Source organism: Sorex fumeus, unplaced genomic scaffold (assembly GCF_029834395.1).
Source record: "Sorex fumeus unplaced genomic scaffold, SorFum_2.1 ptg000128l, whole genome shotgun sequence".
In the NCBI taxonomy this organism is placed as follows: Eukaryota; Metazoa; Chordata; class Mammalia; order Eulipotyphla; family Soricidae; genus Sorex; species Sorex fumeus.
The window spans coordinates 47,437,934-47,458,633 of record NW_026606185.1 but is presented as its reverse complement, the minus strand read 5'-3'; the positions used below and the strand labels follow the sequence as shown (position 1 = coordinate 47,458,633).

At 44.5% G+C, this 20,700-nt stretch overlaps 1 protein-coding gene across 1 annotated transcript in view; it reads right to left on the bottom strand.

Moving 5' to 3' along the window:
* The window catches only part of SETBP1 (SET binding protein 1), a 361,699-nt gene that overhangs the window by 167,199 nt on the left and 173,800 nt on the right, over nucleotides 1-20,700 (bottom strand). The window contains exon 3 of the mRNA XM_056138137.1: nucleotides 5,276-5,329. Coding sequence (XP_055994112.1) covers nucleotides 5,276-5,329 — 54 coding nt within the window. The remainder of the gene's footprint in view (nucleotides 1-5,275; nucleotides 5,330-20,700) is intronic.

The following is a 20,700-nucleotide window of genomic DNA, read 5'->3' as shown; positions in this document are numbered from 1 at the left end:
TGGCCCCCATCCTGTTCAAATAGACATCACAATTCAAACTGTGAATCCTGATTCAAGCAAATCTACCATAAAATGAGATGTTATAATGATCAAAGAAACCTGCATACAGAGTGCTATTAGAAAATATTAAGGAATTACTGTTAATCTTGATAGGCAAGATAATGACATTGTGAATGGATCTTTTTAAGCCCTGATTTGTTTATCAGTCTTACTGAAGTATTTATGAGTGAACTGACCAAATGAGTAGGATTTCAAACAGTACTTCCTCCCCCTAATTAAAAACCAAAGTAGTTGGGAGATTAAACAAGATTGGAAAAGGTAACGATGGCTGTGGCTGGTATCGTGGCATGCCAGGCTCCATCACAGCAGCTCCAGAAGCTGTCAGTGACTCTGTCAACAGTTTGTTATGCCAAGGGCTGCTCCAGCTCCGCCACGGCAGCAACACTGATACCACAGAAATCAGCAAGTGGTACTAACAGGTTAACGTTGGATAATAGATAATGGAAGTTGAAAAGTATCTGGAAGTTCACTGTATCTGGAAGCTCACGTAAAATAACTTTTTCATATGAGTTATAAAACTCCAATAGTATTTGTATTTTTAAAAAAGGATCCATTATTTTTTAAACCACTGAAGATCCTCAGTATTTGAGTCAGATTGAGGTGCAAGTAATTTCCCAACATGCCCTTTCTGCATCAGAGCAGTGAAACCTATCTGGGTCTCCAGAGCACACCCGAGCAGGCTGGCCTTGTTCTGCCATCAGCTGGGTTTCTCCTCCCCTGGAATAAGCCCTCTCTTCCTTCCTTCTCATTCCAAGTGCAATGACACCTCCTCCTGGGAAGACTTTCCAGATTTGCTTTAGAGACAAAAATATCTGTAAAAGATTTTTGCCCTGGACTTCTCAAACAGAAATGAGGGGGTGGCAGAGAGAGGAGGGGGGATGAATTGACTGTGTGGGCCAAGTCTCGGGTTAAGTGGCCTTCAAGGTTATTGTCTCATTTGATGCCCTTAGTAGTCTGCGACATAAACTGAACAACTTTTTTTTAATTAATAAGAAAAATCAGGATTCAAAATATCAGGAAACATCCCTTGGGTTACAAGTTAATGTAGTGGCAGAACATTCCAGAATTATCCAATTCTGGGCACTTGTCTGTGCTCAGCAGGTACTCTGTGACTACCTCTGGAATGAAAGAGCAACTCCATTACTAAAAGCCCTGTCTTCCCTGAAGTGTGAAATGTTCTCAAGCACTTCAGATATATTTTCTTCTCCTCCTCCCTACAATGTACTGGACCAAACTAGCACAAAACTATTTTGGGGTTCCTTCAGCACGCCCCCCATGTAGATGAGGCACACTGAAGGAAAACACTGGGCTTCCTGAAAGAATGCCCTTCTCCCCTGAGAACAGGGCGAGTTCAAACAGTAGGGGAGTGGTGCTCCCCTTTTGAGGGAGGACCTTTGCCTGGTTCCTTCTCAGTGCTTGGGCACCCTGTGAGGGTCACATGCTCTCCCACGACTAGATCTGTAACTGCACAACATGCTTCGCCACCCCCCTTATCTGAACCCTCCCACAACCTCCCTCCAGCACCCAGAAACATAACACTGACTACAACCTCTCACATCTGTAGGAACAAAGAAAAAAGTGCCTCAAGGCTCCGGAACTATTCGTATCTAGATGAGGGCCCTGGATCCTCTAGTAGCCTTGGATTGCTCTGGAGATCTCAGCCTGCAAAAGGAATGGAATGTCTAGCACGAGGGAGTGGTGAAAAAAGGATGGCACTAGCAACCAAGACAAAAATAGCTGCTGCGAGGAGTTTCCAGTGAAGGGGACAGGCAGGCAAAAGAACACATCCAACATACTATCGGGTTTCTAAATCCAATAGATGATTACAAGACGATGGATGAGTAGCAGACCATACCTCCAAATGGCATTTTTATAGTATTTGTATTTCTGGGGAGGAATCAGAGATATTGCAAAAAATTTTTTTAAAAAACTATCTTTTCCAAATTTCTCCTTCTTGGTTTCCTTTCTCCCTCCTTCTTTTTCTATCTCCCTTTCCTCTTTTTGTCCCACTTTTCTTTCTATGCTTCTTTTTTACAGCAAACATTCAACACCAGGCATAGCTATAAAGTATTCTTGGGGCAAGAACTTGTCAGATCTACTCGGTTAGCAACTTTCAAAAATGTAATACATTACTATTAGCTCTAGTCACCATGCTGTACATTATATCCCTGGGGCACATTTACTTTATGTTTCTACCTTTTGATACCTTCACTCATTCTCAAATTACTTTCATGCTTCTAGTAAAGAGCAGGAGAATATAAGAAAAGAGAAAAAAAGCAGGAGAGGCTGTTTCTTATTTCTTTTCAGGGAGAAGATGGATGGTTGAGCAAAGGGAGAGGAAGATCCTCATGTTCAATTATCTAAAGACAAGAAAGGAGGAAACTAAAGTGTGACTGATCCTTCAAAAGGCAAGAAAAACAGGATGTTGGGAAATGAAGATGTGTTAGAAAGGGGCGACACCAAACAGAAGAGAAGAGCCAGGTGCCTTGGGTGTGAATTTCAGAAGGGTTTTCATCCGGCCGTTAGACGCTAGCTGAGTATTAGGGCCACCTATAGGTCACAGCTCTCTCTAGGAGATGCTTCTACTGGGTTCCAGAGGACAAGATTGTAGGCCAGGAACTCCCACCACTAACTCTGGCTCAGGAAGCCTTGGTTACTGAACTGCAGAGATCCTAAGGTCATTTCCAGGGACCAGGCTGGTGTCCATAAATGTCAGGAGTCAGGGGGAAGGCAGTGAATCACTTCCTCTATTCTCTAGAGTACTGAGCCCAAAGACACGGTGTACCATCTCCTGAAGTGGCTTCTTTCCACTCATCAATGTTAGTAAGAAAACCAGGTCTATTCTCCCCAAAAGGCTGCAGTCGGAACAGGCAGCCCAGAAATGAAAATCCTTTACAAGCAAGTGCTAAGTGAGAGTGGGTGAAAGCTGACAGGCCAACTGCAATGACCAAGGGAGGGGGCCTCGGTGAGTTCCTTCCTGAGATTCAGTGGCAGTTCCAGAACAATGACTGGCCCATGAGTGTCTGCGGATGGCAGGAGGCTTGGGTCTCAGTTCCATATGAAACCCAGACAGGGGTGGGGGGAACAACAGAAGCCAGCAACTTGATGCAGGAGAGCCAGGAGGGGACGGCCCAAAGTATATGAGCAGTGCCCTGTTTCTAGTTGGAAAACACCACCCTGCAAGGGAAATGTTGACTTTAGACACATTCGGGCCATTCTGATCTCAGAATCACCCAGGAGATTTCACTTTGATCTGGCCAGGCTCCTCTCACCACAAGATTCCTAGGGCTTCCTGGCCTCAGCCCAAGGAGGGAAAGACAGGGAAGTGAGCATCCAGCCTTGGGGGGTTGACCTGCACAGGGAGTCATGTGGAAAAGACCACATGAACCAGGGACAGCGAGTCACTTGCCCTAGCCACCAAGGGTCCCTGGGGAGGAACACGGAATCTGTTCTGCTAGGACCATGCCCCCATCAAATGTAATCCTTTACTTAAAATCTCATATTTAGAAATGGAGCTCAAACAAAGTGGGTGGAACATGATCATCTCAGAAAAGTGTCACCACCACACAGATACACATGCATGGGCACACAAACATTTACTTACACACTCATGCACATGCTCATCTACACATCGACGCATCCCTTCATAAATGCAGTCTCCAAGAAGCACCCTTTTGAGGTCTCAAAAACAATGCTGAGCAAAGCCTTCTTCCCCCTTTATGTTGAGAAACTTCTAGATAAAAATAAATCTTTCTCTTTGATGCCACTGGTAGCATATGTGTGGAAGTGGGTGGAATCTGAGTAAATGTTGATTTTCTTTTGTTTCTGTTTTACATTTTCTGAGATCACCTGGAAGTGTGTGTAACTGTGTGACTAAGCGCTTTAATTAATTTTCAGTTTTCCAGAGCTGTCAAAGGCTTACCATTCTTTATTTCCCAAATCTCATTGTAGACTCAGCACAAGGACCCACAGACACCCCAAACTGATATACATATTTCACTGTGATGTTCACTAAGGGGGTTTAACACATTTAATTCTGTTCATTCTTGTTTCCAAGCGACTCACCTGGTACTCTTTTTTCTTTTACCTAGTTTTCTGTGTGGCTGGGGGACTAGTTTGCTGTTATCCAAAAGGGGGAACTTACAGGATGAACCCCAGAGAGATATAGTAAAGACATGATGAACTCATGAATGTAAACACTGTCACTGTCACTGTCCTCCCGTTGTTCATCGATTTGCTCGAGCGGGCCCAGTAATATCTCTATTGTGAGACAGACTTCTTGTTACTGTGTTTGGCATATTGAATACTCTCAGTAGCTTGCCAGGCTCTCTGAGAGGGGTGGAGGAATCGAACCCAGCTCAGCCCAGCCGGCTGCACGCAAGGCAAACGCCCTACAAAAAACTCTAAAAAAATAAATAAAATTTTAAAAGAACTAAAACACTGCTCAACAAACACATCTCTTATTATAAGAAAACTACTGTTTTGTGCATCCCTCCCCCCTCCAAAGTTCTCTGCCATGAGCCATAATATATGTCTCTCTCCCCTTGTATGCATGGTCTATCTTCATATGCATGCCCTGGGATCAATAGGGAAAGGAAACTCTCCAGTGTCTCCTGCATATACATGCATATGTGCTTTGTGCTTATGTGTTTTGCTGTGTAGATACTATCTTTTTCCAAGAGACAGAAAGAGAGATATTTTCATCATCACTGCTGCCAAGGAGGTCCCCAAGAGCTTCTGCCTAATCCATCTCCTGATCTGTCTAGGGTGACATCCCCACTGCTTTGACTTGAGAAAATAGTGTCCCCTTCTCTGACTAAGACCAGCAAACCTCAAGTCACCTGTCGCTGTAAGAGCCCAAGAGAGTCTGGCCACCAGACCAAGATGACCACAGATGAAGGAAATGTGAGCATCCTGCCCCCTCTAGAAGGTCAAGGCGGGGGTGAACTCGAATTCTTCCCCCAACCTCCTTGCTTCAACTACTAAGCCAAGGCAGCTACCACCCCAGCATTTTGGTCTAATTATTTCCCCCCACTACTCGGTTCACAGAGATGAGAGAGGAACTCGTAGGAGCAGATAAGCCACCAGGTCACTGTAAAAGAGGCTGGCAAAGAAATTTGGGCATTTCTGCCCTGAGACCAAGTTTGTTGGCTCATGAGTCAATGATGAAACACTTCACTTTCCAGAACTTCATAAAAGGAACAGTGAAACTTACCTGTGGCTGAAATCCTTTGAGGTCGCTTGCTGCAAGGTCACTGGCTGTGAGGAGCTGGAAAAGAACAAAAGAGATTGCCTTAGTGACACTTCTCAATTTGTCTACAGTATCCCCTGGAGAACTGACCAGCAGTGGACTTCCTCCAGTCTAGACCCGGAGCAAAAGCAGCAGAACGGAGCAAAGTTAGGCTTGAGACTAGGGCTGCAAATTCTTGTCCCTCCATGTCATCACATTTCTGATTTCATTGTCCAGTCCTGCCTACCCTTTCCTATGTCCTTCTTATCGGCTATTGATTTTAAGAAGTGTTTCTGTGTTGGGATCAGAGACCCTGCAAGTTCACACACTCCTTTAAGTTCTAAGTACAATTAGGTGTGAGTCTATCAATAGACTTCCTTAGGGGCCTTCACATTCTTCTTACCATCAAAGCAGTCTTGGATGTAAGTTAAAATTGAAAAAAAAAAAGGGCAAAGGCTCATCTCCTCTGGAAAATCTCCTTTCCTACTCCTTTTCATTTAGACCAGTAAAAAAAAAATCTCTTCTCTTCCTTGCTACACTTGACTCAGTTTCCCTTTAGTATAGGTTGTCATTGATTTTTTGTACTTTTTAGACATTCACAGCCAATATAGTATCATGCATAATGTTATGTAGTAACTCAGGTTTACAGAAGTTCCAGCTCTCTGGATTTAATGAATATAAAAGAGTAAAGAAAAGATTTTAAATATTTTAACATCCTTTTCAAAAAGCATTCAATGTGACTTACTTTTCAGAAATCCATCAACATAATTGATGAATATTATAATCCCACACTTTACTGGTGTTCAAAAAAGCTAAGAAAGTGTGAGGCAAAGAGAGAAAGGGCTGATGCTTATTTTGATTCAAGGAGAGTGACTGCTAGCTTTGTTAGGCCTGGAGTGTGTTGGTGAAAAATAGGAAAGATTTCATGTTTGCTCTAACAATATTTTGTTTGGTTCAAGAGGCAGTCATGCTGGGCTCCTGTGTCTCCAGTCTTCAGAAAAGCTCAACTGGGCTTTTTAGCTTCACTGCAAGACTTGGCCAAAAATAACATGGACAGTGGTGCAACAAAGCTGGGACTGAGCAGAAGGGAGGCAGTGGACAGTGGATATGAGAACTGTCCCTTTCTCTACACAGGTTCTGGGCTCTAGTTTCCCTTGGGGGAAGATATCTGGGGAAGGTGACACCAACTGGAGAGAGGCAGACCAACCCCTGTCATTGTAACCCAACAATCAAGCAAAACTCCACTGTGTTTTGACTCAACATAGAGACAAACGCCATGACCTGCCCTCATGGAACTTCTAATACACTTAAAGATAAGAAATGTTGGTTTCCAGGTGTGTTAAGTGGAGAATGGTCCAGCTGGGGCTGCTGAGCGACCACGGACTTTGAAATGAGCCTCAAAAATGGAAAGTTGGCCACTGGGGCCTTCAGATGGGGGGGGGGGCAATGGACAAATAAACGCAAGGAAAAGGATTTACCAATCTCCGGACAGTACCCTTCCAATAGCATTCACAGGGTAGAGAGAGCAGATGTGAGGTCGAACTGTCTAGTTCCTGCTAATTCAAAGGAGCCCCACTGAAAGTCAGCCTCTGGGTGATCAGAGCACCTTCACACAGTCCTATCTCCCTCACCTGAGTGGCATGGGACAGGAAACTGACCAGATCCATTGCCTGACTGCAGAGAGAGATGGCACTGTCAGTCCTTTACCATGCCTTATGTCCCTACCACTACCAAGTTAGGATCTAACATTCCCCTGCTCCATGGAAATCTTTGAACCTCTTTTTCTTCTCTTACATAGGAACAGGATGCAGGCAATTTTCTTATTTGAAATTTTGTTTTGTGCTGTCACATATTTTTCACTTCCTTTTACCTAAAGAAACAGTGTCTAGCCAGGCCATAGTTTATATTCTGATATAACTTCTGCATTTCCCAAAGCGACTGAGAAGATTTCCAGTTCATCGAGAAATCTCTGATGATGAAATGATTCAGAGCAAAGTGGCCAACAATGTCACCCGAGAGGAGATAAGCACAAGGACTAAACTGTTGATCCCAAAGAAAGGAAGCTTGAAGCAGCTCTGACACCCTTCACATCAACAAGAGGAAATGGCACTCTGCGTCTAGAGCCTTTCCTGCATGAAGCAGGCACTCAAACGGGGGAATAAATTCATCAACTCTGACAAAAGGAACTTCACACAGTCAGGTTAACCAGAGACCAGGGCTTTATATCCCACTCTAGGAGGCAAAGGTCAGCTAGAGGGAAGGAGACAAGATGCAAGATGAACAAGGCAAGAGCGAACAGCATGGGAGATGGGAGGATCTCTCTTTTGGCCTTTCCCATGGAGGAGACAAGAAATGTTCGCTGAGCACAGTGCTGTTCAGGTGGGTAAGCTGCTCTGATGGTGGCTGGGAGGATGGTGCTATCACGGATAATGATCACGTAACATGGAGCAGTCTTCATATTCTTATCTTGGAGATACCGAATGATACCTTTCCCACTTTAATGTGCATGTGAGACATTGTCTGATTTGAAGAAGCAGCAGAGAGAAGCCTACCCCAATAGCTCCATAGAGAAGAGGGAGGGAAGAGCCTGCCTTTCTTCAGCCTCTTTTCTTCCTGGATTCCAACCTTCTCCACCCAAATGCTGGAGCTCTTGGGCTAAACCCTGTTCCACATTGCATTCCCCAGGCTGATTCCCTCCCAAATCAATAACCATTCTGCACTCTAGAGAGAAACAGGGACAGCCTTCAGCATTGGATTTGGGGGACCTGTGTAGTATAGAAACAAGGGACAGGAAGCCCACCCATATCTTGAAACTGCAGGCCACCCAGATTCATACCCCTGAAAAGATTTTTGTCTAATGGTATGCCAGGACCTGAAGGAGAATAGTCAAAGGTCCCAGAGTGGATGAAGAATGGTCTCTGCGGGGAAACAGGAGCAAGGGAAGGCAAGGTAGACAGTCAGCTCCATTGTGCCTGCATCTTCATTCAGAGCAGCCCAGCCTGGCCCTCTTTCACATACACACTTTCATCTGGAAAGAAAATGGTCTGCTACAAACATTCAAGAACAGCAGACTACGTTCTTCTGTAGAAGTTGGCAAGTGATGTCAAGTCTGGGACAGTTCCCAGCAGACCTAGGCTTGACCCCACTCTTCTGCCCTGTGCAAAACACCCCACAGTGTCAGCCCAACAACCCCTGTGAAGGTGGGACAGAGAAGGTCAGCACTGAGGGGAGACTGAGGCCGGGGAAAGCTAAAATGAACATGTCCCTCTCCAATTCTCTTTCCCCAAAGCAATGATCCACATCCTCTCCAGTCCACTCCCTCTTGCTCAGCCCTTCTCTTCATCTGGCCCCCTCAGGAACCCACTCAGTGCCCCAAGCAGCCTGGCAGAGTGGGGAAGGCGTGCAGTCCGGGGAGGCAGTGAGGGTGGAAAATGAAATCGGCCGTGGTGGCTCTGGGGACTTCAATCAGCTGAAGTTAATGAAAAGGATCCTGTCTTTTTCCCAGTATGGCAAGTGTCTGCACCGCTCCCAGGGAGAGGGCTGGGTGGCTGTGGGGGAGAAGGGCAGGCAGAATTACATTTAAAAGGCAAAGGAAGGAGAAAATTCTTTAATCTCCCCAGAGAAGCCAAGCAACGCTCCTGGGCCCTGGCTCGGGCCCTTCTCATTCCTGACACGTTCTGCAGCTCTCTGGAATTATCCCCATCCTATTAGGAAGATGGCCCTGCTTTCCATATTGGAAGAGTCGCCCTTTCTTCAAGGCACAAGTTCATCCTTTTCTGGGCTGCGGGGTGTTTCGTTAAAGTTGAGGGTGGGTTGAGATGCAGGGAGGATTGAAAGAAGCTAAACCTTCAGCTTCCCAAACTGAGATCTCCTGCTCTCTGCAGAGTCCTGGTCTCTATCACCAAAGATGCTCCCGGCTGCAGCCGGCACCTCCTGTCATCATCTTGGATGCAGAAGTAAGCATCTCCACAACAGCTGCTTCCCCACCTGCTAACAGTTTCCCAAGCTCCCCTCCAAATAAAGGTGGGGGTGGTTCTGGTTTCCTTCCTCGGTCTGCCAGCTCCAGAGACACGGTCCTGGGTGGCTCCCTACCAAAAGCACAAACATCTGGCTGTGGGAACTCCTGTCTCCCTACCAATACCCCAGGCTGACCCAGGGCACATATGTCTAGGGAGAGGGGGAGAGAAGCAGAGAAGGGGTAAGGAAGTCACCCCGGACATCTGGCCGGAAGGACCTCCGTCTCATGTGTGTGGTCACACACATGGAGTCCTCAGGAGCATTTCTTCTTCTCATGCCTCATCCCTTCATGAGGAGAGTGGTGCTTAGGGTGTGTGTGTGTGTGTGTGTGTGTGTGTGTGTGTGTGTGTGTGTGTGGCGGGGGGGAGCAGAAGAAATGGCCAGAGGAAGCCAAGCACAGGGAGGGAGGCCAGGAAGGGAAAAGATGGGTTTTAGGAAAGTAAATGACTGCTTATCAAGTTGCCCTGAAAGATGTCATCTTTTCATAACTCTGTCTTTGACATCAGCTTCCATTTTTACTTTCTATTTTCCTTTCTCTTCTCATGTCATAGGAATTGGATCTTTTTCTCCCTGTTGATTGTTTGAAGAGTCACCTGTGTGCTACTCTGCCTAGAGGATGAAACCTGATGTCCATCTCAACCCACAAAAAATGCTGAAAGATATTCTCTTCGTGACAGGGCTTGTCAAAAATGAGCTTGTCACTCTCTGACACTCAGGCAGAGGAAGTACTGGAGAACAAATGTAACCACACTAAGAAACCCAGGGGAAGTGGAGGATGCCCTGATACCTGGGGACAGGGAGGAACGAACTGCATGTAAGTTGGGGGTGAAGGCAGGAAAGATGGCTTCGGAAGACTTTTGATCAAGAAAGTCTCTGGAACTAAGAGTGAACCCACTGCTCTGGCTGTACCATAGAAGGGAAGGTGGAAATGAAACCAACAGATTACTCCTCACAGGGATGAAAACTGTGTGGAAAGGGGCATTGGTTAAGCTCAGAGGGAGAAAACATGAGTCCCAACTCGAGTTCTTTCTCAACTCCTATTGGGGGTAAGAATCTGGACTCACTTCACCTGTTCAGATCTCATTTCATCACCTATAAAATGAGCTCTGAATTCTGTTTGTTCCCACACTTTGAGTCCCCCACAGTGTCCCTTTCATCTGAGGGTTAAAAGGAGATGAAACATGCTATCATCTCATCTGGAAATTCCCCCAAACACACAGCTAAGAGGTTGTCTTTTTTGACCAATGGTTTCAACCATTGGCCAACTGACAGGTGCTAGCATGCAGGTGTCAAAATTTTGAAAACCACTGGCCTATGGCTGCCTAGAAGAATTCTAAAGCAGGACAGAAGGGAGAACAATGGGATAGACTGTGTTTCATGAGTGATGTGCCAAGAGGAATGAAGACAGATGGCCACATGGACACAGACACAAAGTCCGTCATCTTGGAGAGGCTTCAATCACATTCACTGCTGAGCTACAGGTAAACTGTCTGACCTGTAACATGCCTTACTAGTTCAGAAGGCCCTAGTTCTTCTGCCAAGGAATATAGACGGGGGCTGGCAAGATTACGTTGCTGGCTCTTCACTGGTCTGAAACAACTAGTATATGAAGCAGTTGGAAGGCTGTACTGAGTATTCTTTCACCAAATCCTCTCAACCTCATGGATATTTAAAGGTTAAACCTGAAACCACAGACACCTCTAGTCTTAACTTTAGTCTCCTTTTCCAAAGATTAACAAAGATGACTATTAATAACTGAATACTGCTCCAAACAAACCTGATGTGACTCTTGACTCTATGCTCAGAGATCAGTAGATCATATGATGTTCCAGGAATCAAACCCATGTCAGCTACAAGGCCAAGTATGATATCTCTAGACTAAATGATTGCTTTTTTTTTTTGCTTTTTGGGTCACACCCAGCAATGCTCAGGGGTAACTCCTGGCTTTGCACTCAGGAATTACTCCTGGCAGTACTTGGCGGACCATATGGAATGCCAGGGACTGAACCCAGTTCACCCGCGTGTAGGGCAAATGCCCTACCCGCTGTGCTATTGCTCTACCCCTCAATGATTGCTTTTAAACAATATTTATATTTGAGAATCTCTACAGGCATGACCTATATGTGGCCAAAAGAGCTTTTATATGATGTGGAGGAATAAGATTTCATGCAAAGCCTTGTGCACAGATCCCTATTCTTTAACTATGGTGACTGTATCTGCTGTCCAAGTGACAGGTATGTCAATTTGAGGTAGGAAAGCCCTGCTCTTGCTTCTTGAAGATTAAAGTTGTAAATACAAAGACCAAGTGAAAGAAGACACTCATCTAGAACTCATGGAGACACTACTTGATTCATGTTCTTTCGATCTGTTAAACCTACAGAAATGCTTTATACCTTTTATGAACATCTAGAATTCCTTTTAAATGCATAGCCCTTCAAAAAAACAAACAAACAAACAAAGACTGGATTCACATGGACTTCATGTGTGGTATTGGTGGACAGGGAAACCAGGCAAAAATTATTGGCATGGTTTGTCATATCCACATTTGTTAAATATTTTGGTTATAAAAAGCTCAAGAGGGTTAAGTCTTTCCAAAAATGACACACTTAATAGGAGGTATGGTGGCAATGGATCCCAGTTTCATAGCCTCATGCTCCCTCTTATCCTAACAGTCTAGGAGTCTCTGACTCTTGTGGAAATGTGAATGAGATCCTATCAGCATCTCTTGGATACTTCCAATCCTGTTTAGAACATAACAATCTTATAGAACAGAGGCTTTCAAGCTGCACCCTAAGGAGTTCTGGATTCCGTGGTAGATCTTGGGGATTACGAGGTGAGTGAGAGTCGTGGAGGTGGAGAGCTTCAGCCTCAATCCCACTTTATCCAGAATGGCACAACTTTTATTACTATTTCATACTGGACTTCCGTAACAGATCCATATAATTTAAATCTTTATTAAAAAGAAATTTTGAAAACTCATATCACCTCTAAGTGAGCGAGGTATTTGCTGTACTAGCAGAATAGGCCCAGAGAAGGAGAATTAACAGGCTCATCTCCGGAAGAACACTCCAGCAATCATTCTACTGGAGCAGAATGGATACACGACAAGACCTCACTGCAGAAATACAGCACTTTCAACTAACCCGGGTTGGTCATTGGGAAAATACTTTCTCTTTCTTTCTTTACCACTGTCTGCACTCTTCATCTGAACCTGAACAAGCTACATGCTTAAGGAAGCATATCTAATTTACCACGAAAGGAGAGAGCTAAAGATAGGCTGCTTCTCAGAAGCACAGTCTGGGCTGTGGGTCCCTTCTTTGGAACAGAATTAAGAAATCGCATTGCAAGCATCTGTGGGCTGTTTCCAAAGTCCGTAAAAGGCCAATAAAGGAAGTTCCCCTCATTGAACATATGCCAAGCAAAGCTGGATGCTGGGGTTGGAGGGAGTAGAAGGGAGATCTACTCTGGTCTCTCTTCTCATCATTATCCTGAATTTCTGCTTAAAACTGACCATATGATCTGCTCAGTTGGCTCCAAGACTCATATTAAAGCTTTCTAATGCATCCCCTCTGCGAATCCCAGGAAATTGATTTACACCCCAAGGCTCACTTAGCAGCAGAGAATGGAAAAGTCAGAAGGTGCTTGCTACAGAGAGATTCTGAGCACTGGAGTCAAAAGCTCTGCTCCTTGGCTCTCTGTAGCCAATTTGGCTGAGAATCTAAGTCCCTCGGGCCAAATCTGGAGCAATTAATCACAATTACAGGTGAATATCTAAAAGGGAGCAGGCAAGCTGGACCCAGTGATAACTGAATTTTGTAACTACAGGCAGCCACAGCCCTGGTGAGCCTCGGGTGAAAGGGAGGATTTCCTCCTGAAAGCTGCCCCAGACTGTTGGCAACTGCAGTAAGAAAAATAATTGATTTTTCAGGATCTATTTTTGTCTGTTATTGTACCAAGTAGTCATTTTAGCATGTTACCCCTTCTTAATCTTCAGACTCCTAGTGCAGAAGAGTATTATTTTCACCCATTTCTAGTTGAGCAAACTGAGGCTAGGTTATGGGGATACAAAGAGGCTGAACTGAAATGTGAACATAGCTCCAAATATGCCCTCCTACGAAGGCTCTCATGAACCCTTAGGAAAAAGTGTTGCTCCTTCCTTATTCTGTGAAGGAGTCAGGGACCCAGGGTCACTGGTACTATGACTAGCTATGTCCCCAGGTGGCTCACCAGACTTGTGGGAGCCATATTTCCCATCTAACCCCAGCAGACTCCACACAGGTATCTAAGGCAATGTCCCATCTTGATCGTCCATTGCTATTTCTCTGAAATCATGTTGATGTTTTTTAAAGGACCCTGGTTCCTGACTGTGGTTGACCAAGAATTTGAGTCTACACTGTACCTAGCTACAAACATGGTTACTCATCAAGCCTATCTTCTTTCCATAACCAACAGTATGTGGCTTCCTTTGTGCTTTCCTGTCTCCCTTCCCTTCTTTCTTCTTGCCTTCCCTCAGGACAGGAACCAAGCTCCAGACACCATCACAGATGCTGGAAATCCCCATCAACCACTCAGGATCAGCTCCTGATCATGCATCACTCTCCAGAACCTCAAGAGGTAGTACTCTAATTATACCCATCCTCCAATTGAGAAAGGGGAAACTGAGCAGCCATGAAAAACTTTCTCGAAGTCACAGACTAGGAGCGGACGTATCCAGAGAATCTGGTAATCCCATCTGAAACCAAAACCTACAGCCTACGTTCACTCTTAACTCCTCCAGCTCTACAACACCGGCCTAAATGCTGGGTTTTAATCTAAATGCCGTCATGTGTAACCTCACTCCAATAAAAATTGATATGTCTTTGAGAGACATGAGTTGATATGTATACATATGTAGGAGGAAAGGAATAGTTACATCTTAAGGCAGAGTAATATGATTATATAACTGGATAATCAATAATATAGAGAATTGGGGATCACAAGCCAAATTTAAAAAATCCTCTCCTACAAGAGTCGTGAGATCTATTATGTCATGTCTAAATCCAACCCAGAAAAGAAAAGTAGGAGAAGCACAGGCAGAAAGGATTAGTGCCGCACCTACAGAATTAAGGAACACGCAAACGGGACAGAGGGTCTTCACGGAGGGCAGAAGAGCATCTCCCTGGAATAGAAGTGAAACCCTTTTTCTCTTGGCCATTGGCAAAAAACAATGCTCACACAACCAAAAAATTTTTAAAAGGTCATCCAAATACCTCTGCTTATGATTTTCATCAGAGAGATAATGTGCTATTTAATGAAATAAGGTCAAGTTTTTTTCTTATTTATTTTTAATGAGAGTGCTTGTTTCATATTCTTGGCTCTTGGTTCAAATACAAAAGCACACTCAACTGTTGAAAACTGTGTCCACCACCAACGGAAAACTATCTTCCACCAAGTCTTGCTCTTACATTAGTGCTCCCAAGCAGTGGCTCCAGTCCGAGTGCTTACTAGGTCCTGCCCCTCTCCAGGAAAAGAGTGATGCAGCTGGTTCTTTAGAGGTTGTACCCCAGTCTCTAAAGATGCTTCTCTGTATACGAATAAAAAATAAATAAATAAATAAATAAAACTACCCTCAGAAAACAGGACAAGACTCCCGATGACAACTCTTAAGGAGGCATGACATGTATACTCAACATGTGAAAAATCTGTCCTTGACCAAGAACTGATTCAGCAGCAACTCTTCTTGGCTAGAATGTGTATGTACATGATTGAGTTTCATGTAGTCCCACTGCAGAGGCAGGCTCCTAAAAGTGATCTTTGTGCTTTGACTCTGGAACAAAACAATCATGTCTCAGAGATATTACCCCTCACCTGGGAATGACAGTATTCTTCTCATCAAAATGGGTCAAGTAGATACGGGTTCTAAAGTCCTATAACCCTTCCCCAAAGAACATATTCTCTCATGGCTCTCTCCGAAACCACGTGTATGCCAGACTCACAGTCCAGCCATATTTAGACAAACCTGCATTTCTGGCTGGTTCCTCTGGGACTCTCTCTCTCTCCATACATGCCCACTGAGACTGAGCCAAGGGAATGTAATACACAGATGCTACATCAGCAGGATGGAAGGGAGCTGCTAGCTCAGACGGAGACCCTTTGGCAACCACATGCTCAAGCCCTTTGTTTAAAGCCCAAATGAGGCTGGAGGGATAGAGATGCACATACAGAGCTTGTCTTGTATGTGGCCAACCCATGTGCAATCTGCAGCACCATATACAGGACCCAGAGCGCTCCCTGAGCATAAATCTAGGTGTAGGGCTCCTCACCACACACACACACACACACACACACACACACACACACACACACACACACTACTACCAACACCACCACCCACTCCACACACCACATAACCACATCATTTATTTTTTAAATATAGAACCTAACATGGACACTGGCCAAGCTCACTCCTGCATCCACACTGGGAAATTCTCTAATGGCATGGCCTTGGTGCATCCCATCCCTGCCTGGCTTGCAGTATACCCTCTCAGAAAGCAGAGGTTTGCAAGATCACCTCCTGATGAGACAGTCTGTGTCTCTGGGAAAGGTGATAGGTTCTGCCACTCAGCCCAGGCATGACCAGAGTTCACACGCATTGTCTATTATGAAAGGGCCCTGTGGGTGATAGATGCTTGCATATATAGTGGGGTGGGAGGACGATGAGGACAGAAAGGGCCTTGGGCAGGAGTGAAGACTGCTGTTTCAGCTTAAGTGTAGGAGGATCCATGCTGGGTTGTCCCTATCTCATTGTCCTTTTACAGAGTGAAACGACTCATTTGTTTCCACCACCCTTCCTACTTTAAACCTGATTTTAGGAAAGTATCAGCTACCATTGCCGTTAGCTATAATCACTGTGCCAAGTACTATTAGAATAGCTAGTTACTGTGCTCCACTTCTTGTTGCTGTTTGGGGCAAGATGCACATATAAATGCTTGGGGATCAATGTTGCTGGACACCCAACCCAAGGTTCCCACATGCAAAGCATGCAGTCCAGTTCAATGGGCAGTCATCCTGGACCAGAGCTTCACTTCTTTGGGTGCCAGGGGGTTGAGAGGGGTTAGATTCAGGCTGCATCCTTCAGTGCTCAGGAATTATTCCTAGTTGTGCTCAGGAATGACTGCTGACAGTTCTTGGGAGAACATACATGGTATTGGTGATCAAACCTAGTTCAGATGCATTCAAGGCACAGTCTTATCTCCAAATATCTATGAATAAAGAGTAAAGATACAGGTTCGACACAGTGACATTCCCCACTGACATGATGTTCTCACAACAGAAAGCCATATTTTGAGGAAGACATATAAACTCTGACATTGAGATGTACATCCAAGGAAAGAAAGGTTGAAAGCTTTGGGGATAGTCAACGTGAGCTGGTGTGGACATGGTAGTGTTATCAGGTCTACAGTTAAACAGAACTTTAACCCATGGCCCATGCTTTTTTTTCTAACCAGGAAGATGCCTATGCCCTCTGATTAAAAGAAATTTCAGATCAAAGGACCTATAGACAAGAACAGAGGGGACAGGGACTCAGCATTTTGAGGGCACCAGACCATTTCTCAGGAGGAACCCTAAGACGTAAGCCTACTTCTTGGCAGGGAAGTCATACTCAGCTCTACACAGTTGCTTAACCTTCCCACTTCTAAATGAAAGGCTCATGAGTGTCACCAATGCTGGCCCAATCTCTCCACCCCTGAACTCCATGTCACACTAGGAGCAGCCCAATTCTAACACACATAAGCTTCTTTCCACCATAAAGAAATCAAGTAAATTTGACAATAGGGCGTTCTTTAAGTTAGTTACTTCCTTGAATCAACTGGATACAAAAGGGCAGTGTTTTTCAGAGCCAATGAATTGCCTTACTTCAAGGGGAGGAAAAAAAAATGAGTGTCTTTATAACAAAATTAAGTATGGCTGATAAAATGTCTTTACTCCCTAGATCTGAGATACTTCAAATGATCACACTTAATCATGCTAACAATAATGAGAAACAGGAAGGGGCAGAAATGATCCTGCTTGTTTGACAGATGGAGGAAATGAGGCAAAAGAAATTCAGTCTGTGACTTGCCCAGGGACATGTTTCTGGCTTTAGAAATCTTGGTGTGGAAAAGGTCACAAAGGGGTGGTGAACCAGATCAGTCTTCTTCCAGCACAGGAATTCCCTTCCTCAACTTCACCCACAGTTGGATACTCCACTTGAACATATCTGAGGAGGTGGCACCTGCAATCTTTAGTGCCCACAGCAATAGTCATTGGCAAATTCAACCTTTATTCAGTTGGAATATGCCTCACTAAAAGTAGCCACCCACATCCCCCCCACCCCCACCAAGATCTGAGAACTGGAACTAACTGCCTTTTGTTACTTTCCTGATCTTGTTAAATAGACAATGTGAACCCCATCTTACAGATAAGAAATCAGATAGAGCACCCCCCTCTAGGCTTCCCATCTAATGTAGAGCCACACACCAAACCTAGAGGATTTCAAACTCATCCGCCCTGCTCATTTTCCAAGTACATGCATACTTGATCCTCCTCCTACTGGCTGGTCTCCTGAAGATCTGATAACACTATCATAATCCACACCAGCCCAGGTAGACTATCCCAAAAGCTTCCAACCATCCTTTCCTTAAATGTGCGTACCAATGTCAGAGCTGATAAAAATCCTCCCTCAATATCTGGCTCTCTGATGTGAGTGCAGTGTGCCAGTGGAGAAAGTCACTGTGACGAGCCTATACTATGTTGGCAAACCTTCAACCACAGACTCTCAGACAGGGGGCCATGAGGAAGGGAGTAGACCACATGCAAGATGTGTGCCAATTTTCATGGTGTAAATATTCTCAGCATTTCCACTAACAACCAGAAGATCCTGATTTGAGAGTTGGGGATAATTGTGCACTGGGGACCTTCACCACCAAGTCCACTGCTTAAGAGTTTTTGAGACTATCTACTCAAAGATGACTACAAGTGGGACTGTGTCTCAGCCCAGTGGCTTGTATGCAATGGGGCATCCTAGCTGGCTCCAAGAATAACCTGCCCTCTCTACAACCCAGGGCACTAGGCAAACCGGGCCTTAGGCGAACCACTGTGACAGTGGGGGATGTCAAAATCCATCCAATAAATATTTATTTTTCCAGAAACTGGGGATATAATAGGAAAACAACAAAACAAAACAAGCAGCCCTTCCTCCCAATTAGACAGCTAACAATGTAAAGTAATAGCATAATAGTGGCAATCAAATGGAAATATAATAAAATATTTAACAAAAACCAAAGCAGAAGAAAGATGTGCATCTTTAAACAAGCAAGCCAGGGAGGGTCTGTCTAATAAGCAAGACAAATGAAGTAAAGGAGTGAGAAGAAGCGTGGGATGTGGAAAAAGAGACTCAAATACAGGGAGCTTCATGTCCAAGCTTCCTGAAAGGGGTGTGTGTGTTTCCCATGCTGATGGGCTACCAAGGACACGGTGCATCTAGAACAGATTAGCAAGGGGGTCAGGGTGAGCCGGGAATGTGGGGTTTGGGGGAACTGTGCTTGAAAATGAGAACAGACTTGGGACATATTGCATGAGACTTTAGGTAGTCTGGAGATTTAGGTAACAGGTTCAGACATTATTCTGAAGGAAATGTTCACTGAAGAGGAACAGTCATGGAGCATGATTTGAGTAGCACTGTAAAAGCTTTGCTCTGGCTCCAAGGTAGAGAACAACCCACGGCACTTGCTATGGCATGAGAAAAGAACAGGGGGGTGAGTACGGCCAGCTGTGGTAAAAATCGATGCCAAGAATTTTGGCCAGAGAAACTAGGAGAACAGAGCTACTAGCTGTTAAAAAGAAGAATACAAAGAGTGTGCAGGAACGACCAGCGACCCAGGAGTGAGCACTTTCATTTAAAACATGCCCGTCTGCAGTACACAGGGAGGGAGCTTGCTCTTCGGGATAATTAGGTTCTACACATGAGATTAGTGCCCTTCTCGAAAAACATGTGGGCGACTTCCCTAGCCTCATACCCTAGACCCTTCCAGAGTGGGAAGACATGCATTGATGAACAAGGAGGGGAGTCCTAACAAGACAAGTCAGTATAACACCTGACCCTAAACTTCTTAGCCTACAGAACGGTGGGAAAGAAGTTTTGTTGTTTTTTAATTGTTTTAGAAGCCACGTAAGGCTCAAGCAGGAAAATTATAGTATGTCCTTATTTAACTTGGTTGTTAGGTTTTTAGATTCTGGTTCCTGTTTTAACAGTGCTGTAGATCCAAGTCAGGGCCTCCTACATAAAAGGCCAGTGTCTACCACTGAGTCACATCCCTAGCTTTCAGTACTGCAGAATTTTTATTTATTTATTTATTTATTTTTGTGTCTTTGGGTCACACCCAACGATGCACAGGGGTTATTCCTGGCTCTGCACTCAGGAATTACTCTTGGCAGTGCTCGGGGGACCATATGGAATGCTGGGAATCGAACCCATGTCTGCCGCATGCAAGGCAAATGCCCTACCCGCTGTGTTATTGCTCCAGCCCCAGTACTACAGCTTCAAAAGAAACAACACGTAACAAAAGTAGGTCCTCAAGTATCATTTCCTTCAGCATTGTCTGGGATTTTGTTTTTACCCACCATGGGTATAATGAAATGACACTGAACAAAATGATGTTATTTGAGAACCTACTACTGTATTTGTGAGGGGAAAGGCCCCTTATGAACTGAAATGTGAAAAGAATGCTTCATTAATGCTAGATTAGGACTCTTGAATTTCAATCAAAGCCTTCTCATTACCTAGCACTATGATTTTGTTCCAGGCACTCTAAAGTTCTATTTATTCACCTGTGAAGTGTAGGAGAAAATGTGCTCAGCAGTGTTATACATGCTTATTAGTCAACCAGAATCAAGTTCAGCTATGAACTCTTCCTAGCAGTTTAACTTCAAAAACTCCATTTCCTTATTCACAAAGGAGATGCAATCTGGACAGTGAAATGCATAGCTATAAGAAATATTTATATCTATCTATCTATCTATCTATTTATCTATTTATATATATGTACATATAATGCTCCAAAAACATAGGATGCCTTTCTCTTCCTTAGACCTTTCAAGAATGCAGAGGTTTTAACTGTAGCACTCTAAAAGGATGATGGGGAGAGCTCTGAATCTCATTAACAGATGGATGCTTGGTGTTAAGTTCCAGCCCCTTTTCCCCCTTCCCTGTCCAATAATTCTCTGAAGTCCTTTTAAACAAGGGTTGACAGGTCATGTGGAGGCAGGGATGCTGGGTTATGGTGTTGCTGTGCCTAGGTTATGAGGGGCTAAGTCAACAGAGCAGATAACCTTACCTGCCTTGCTAGGTTTAGGACAAGGTGGCTGCAAATCCG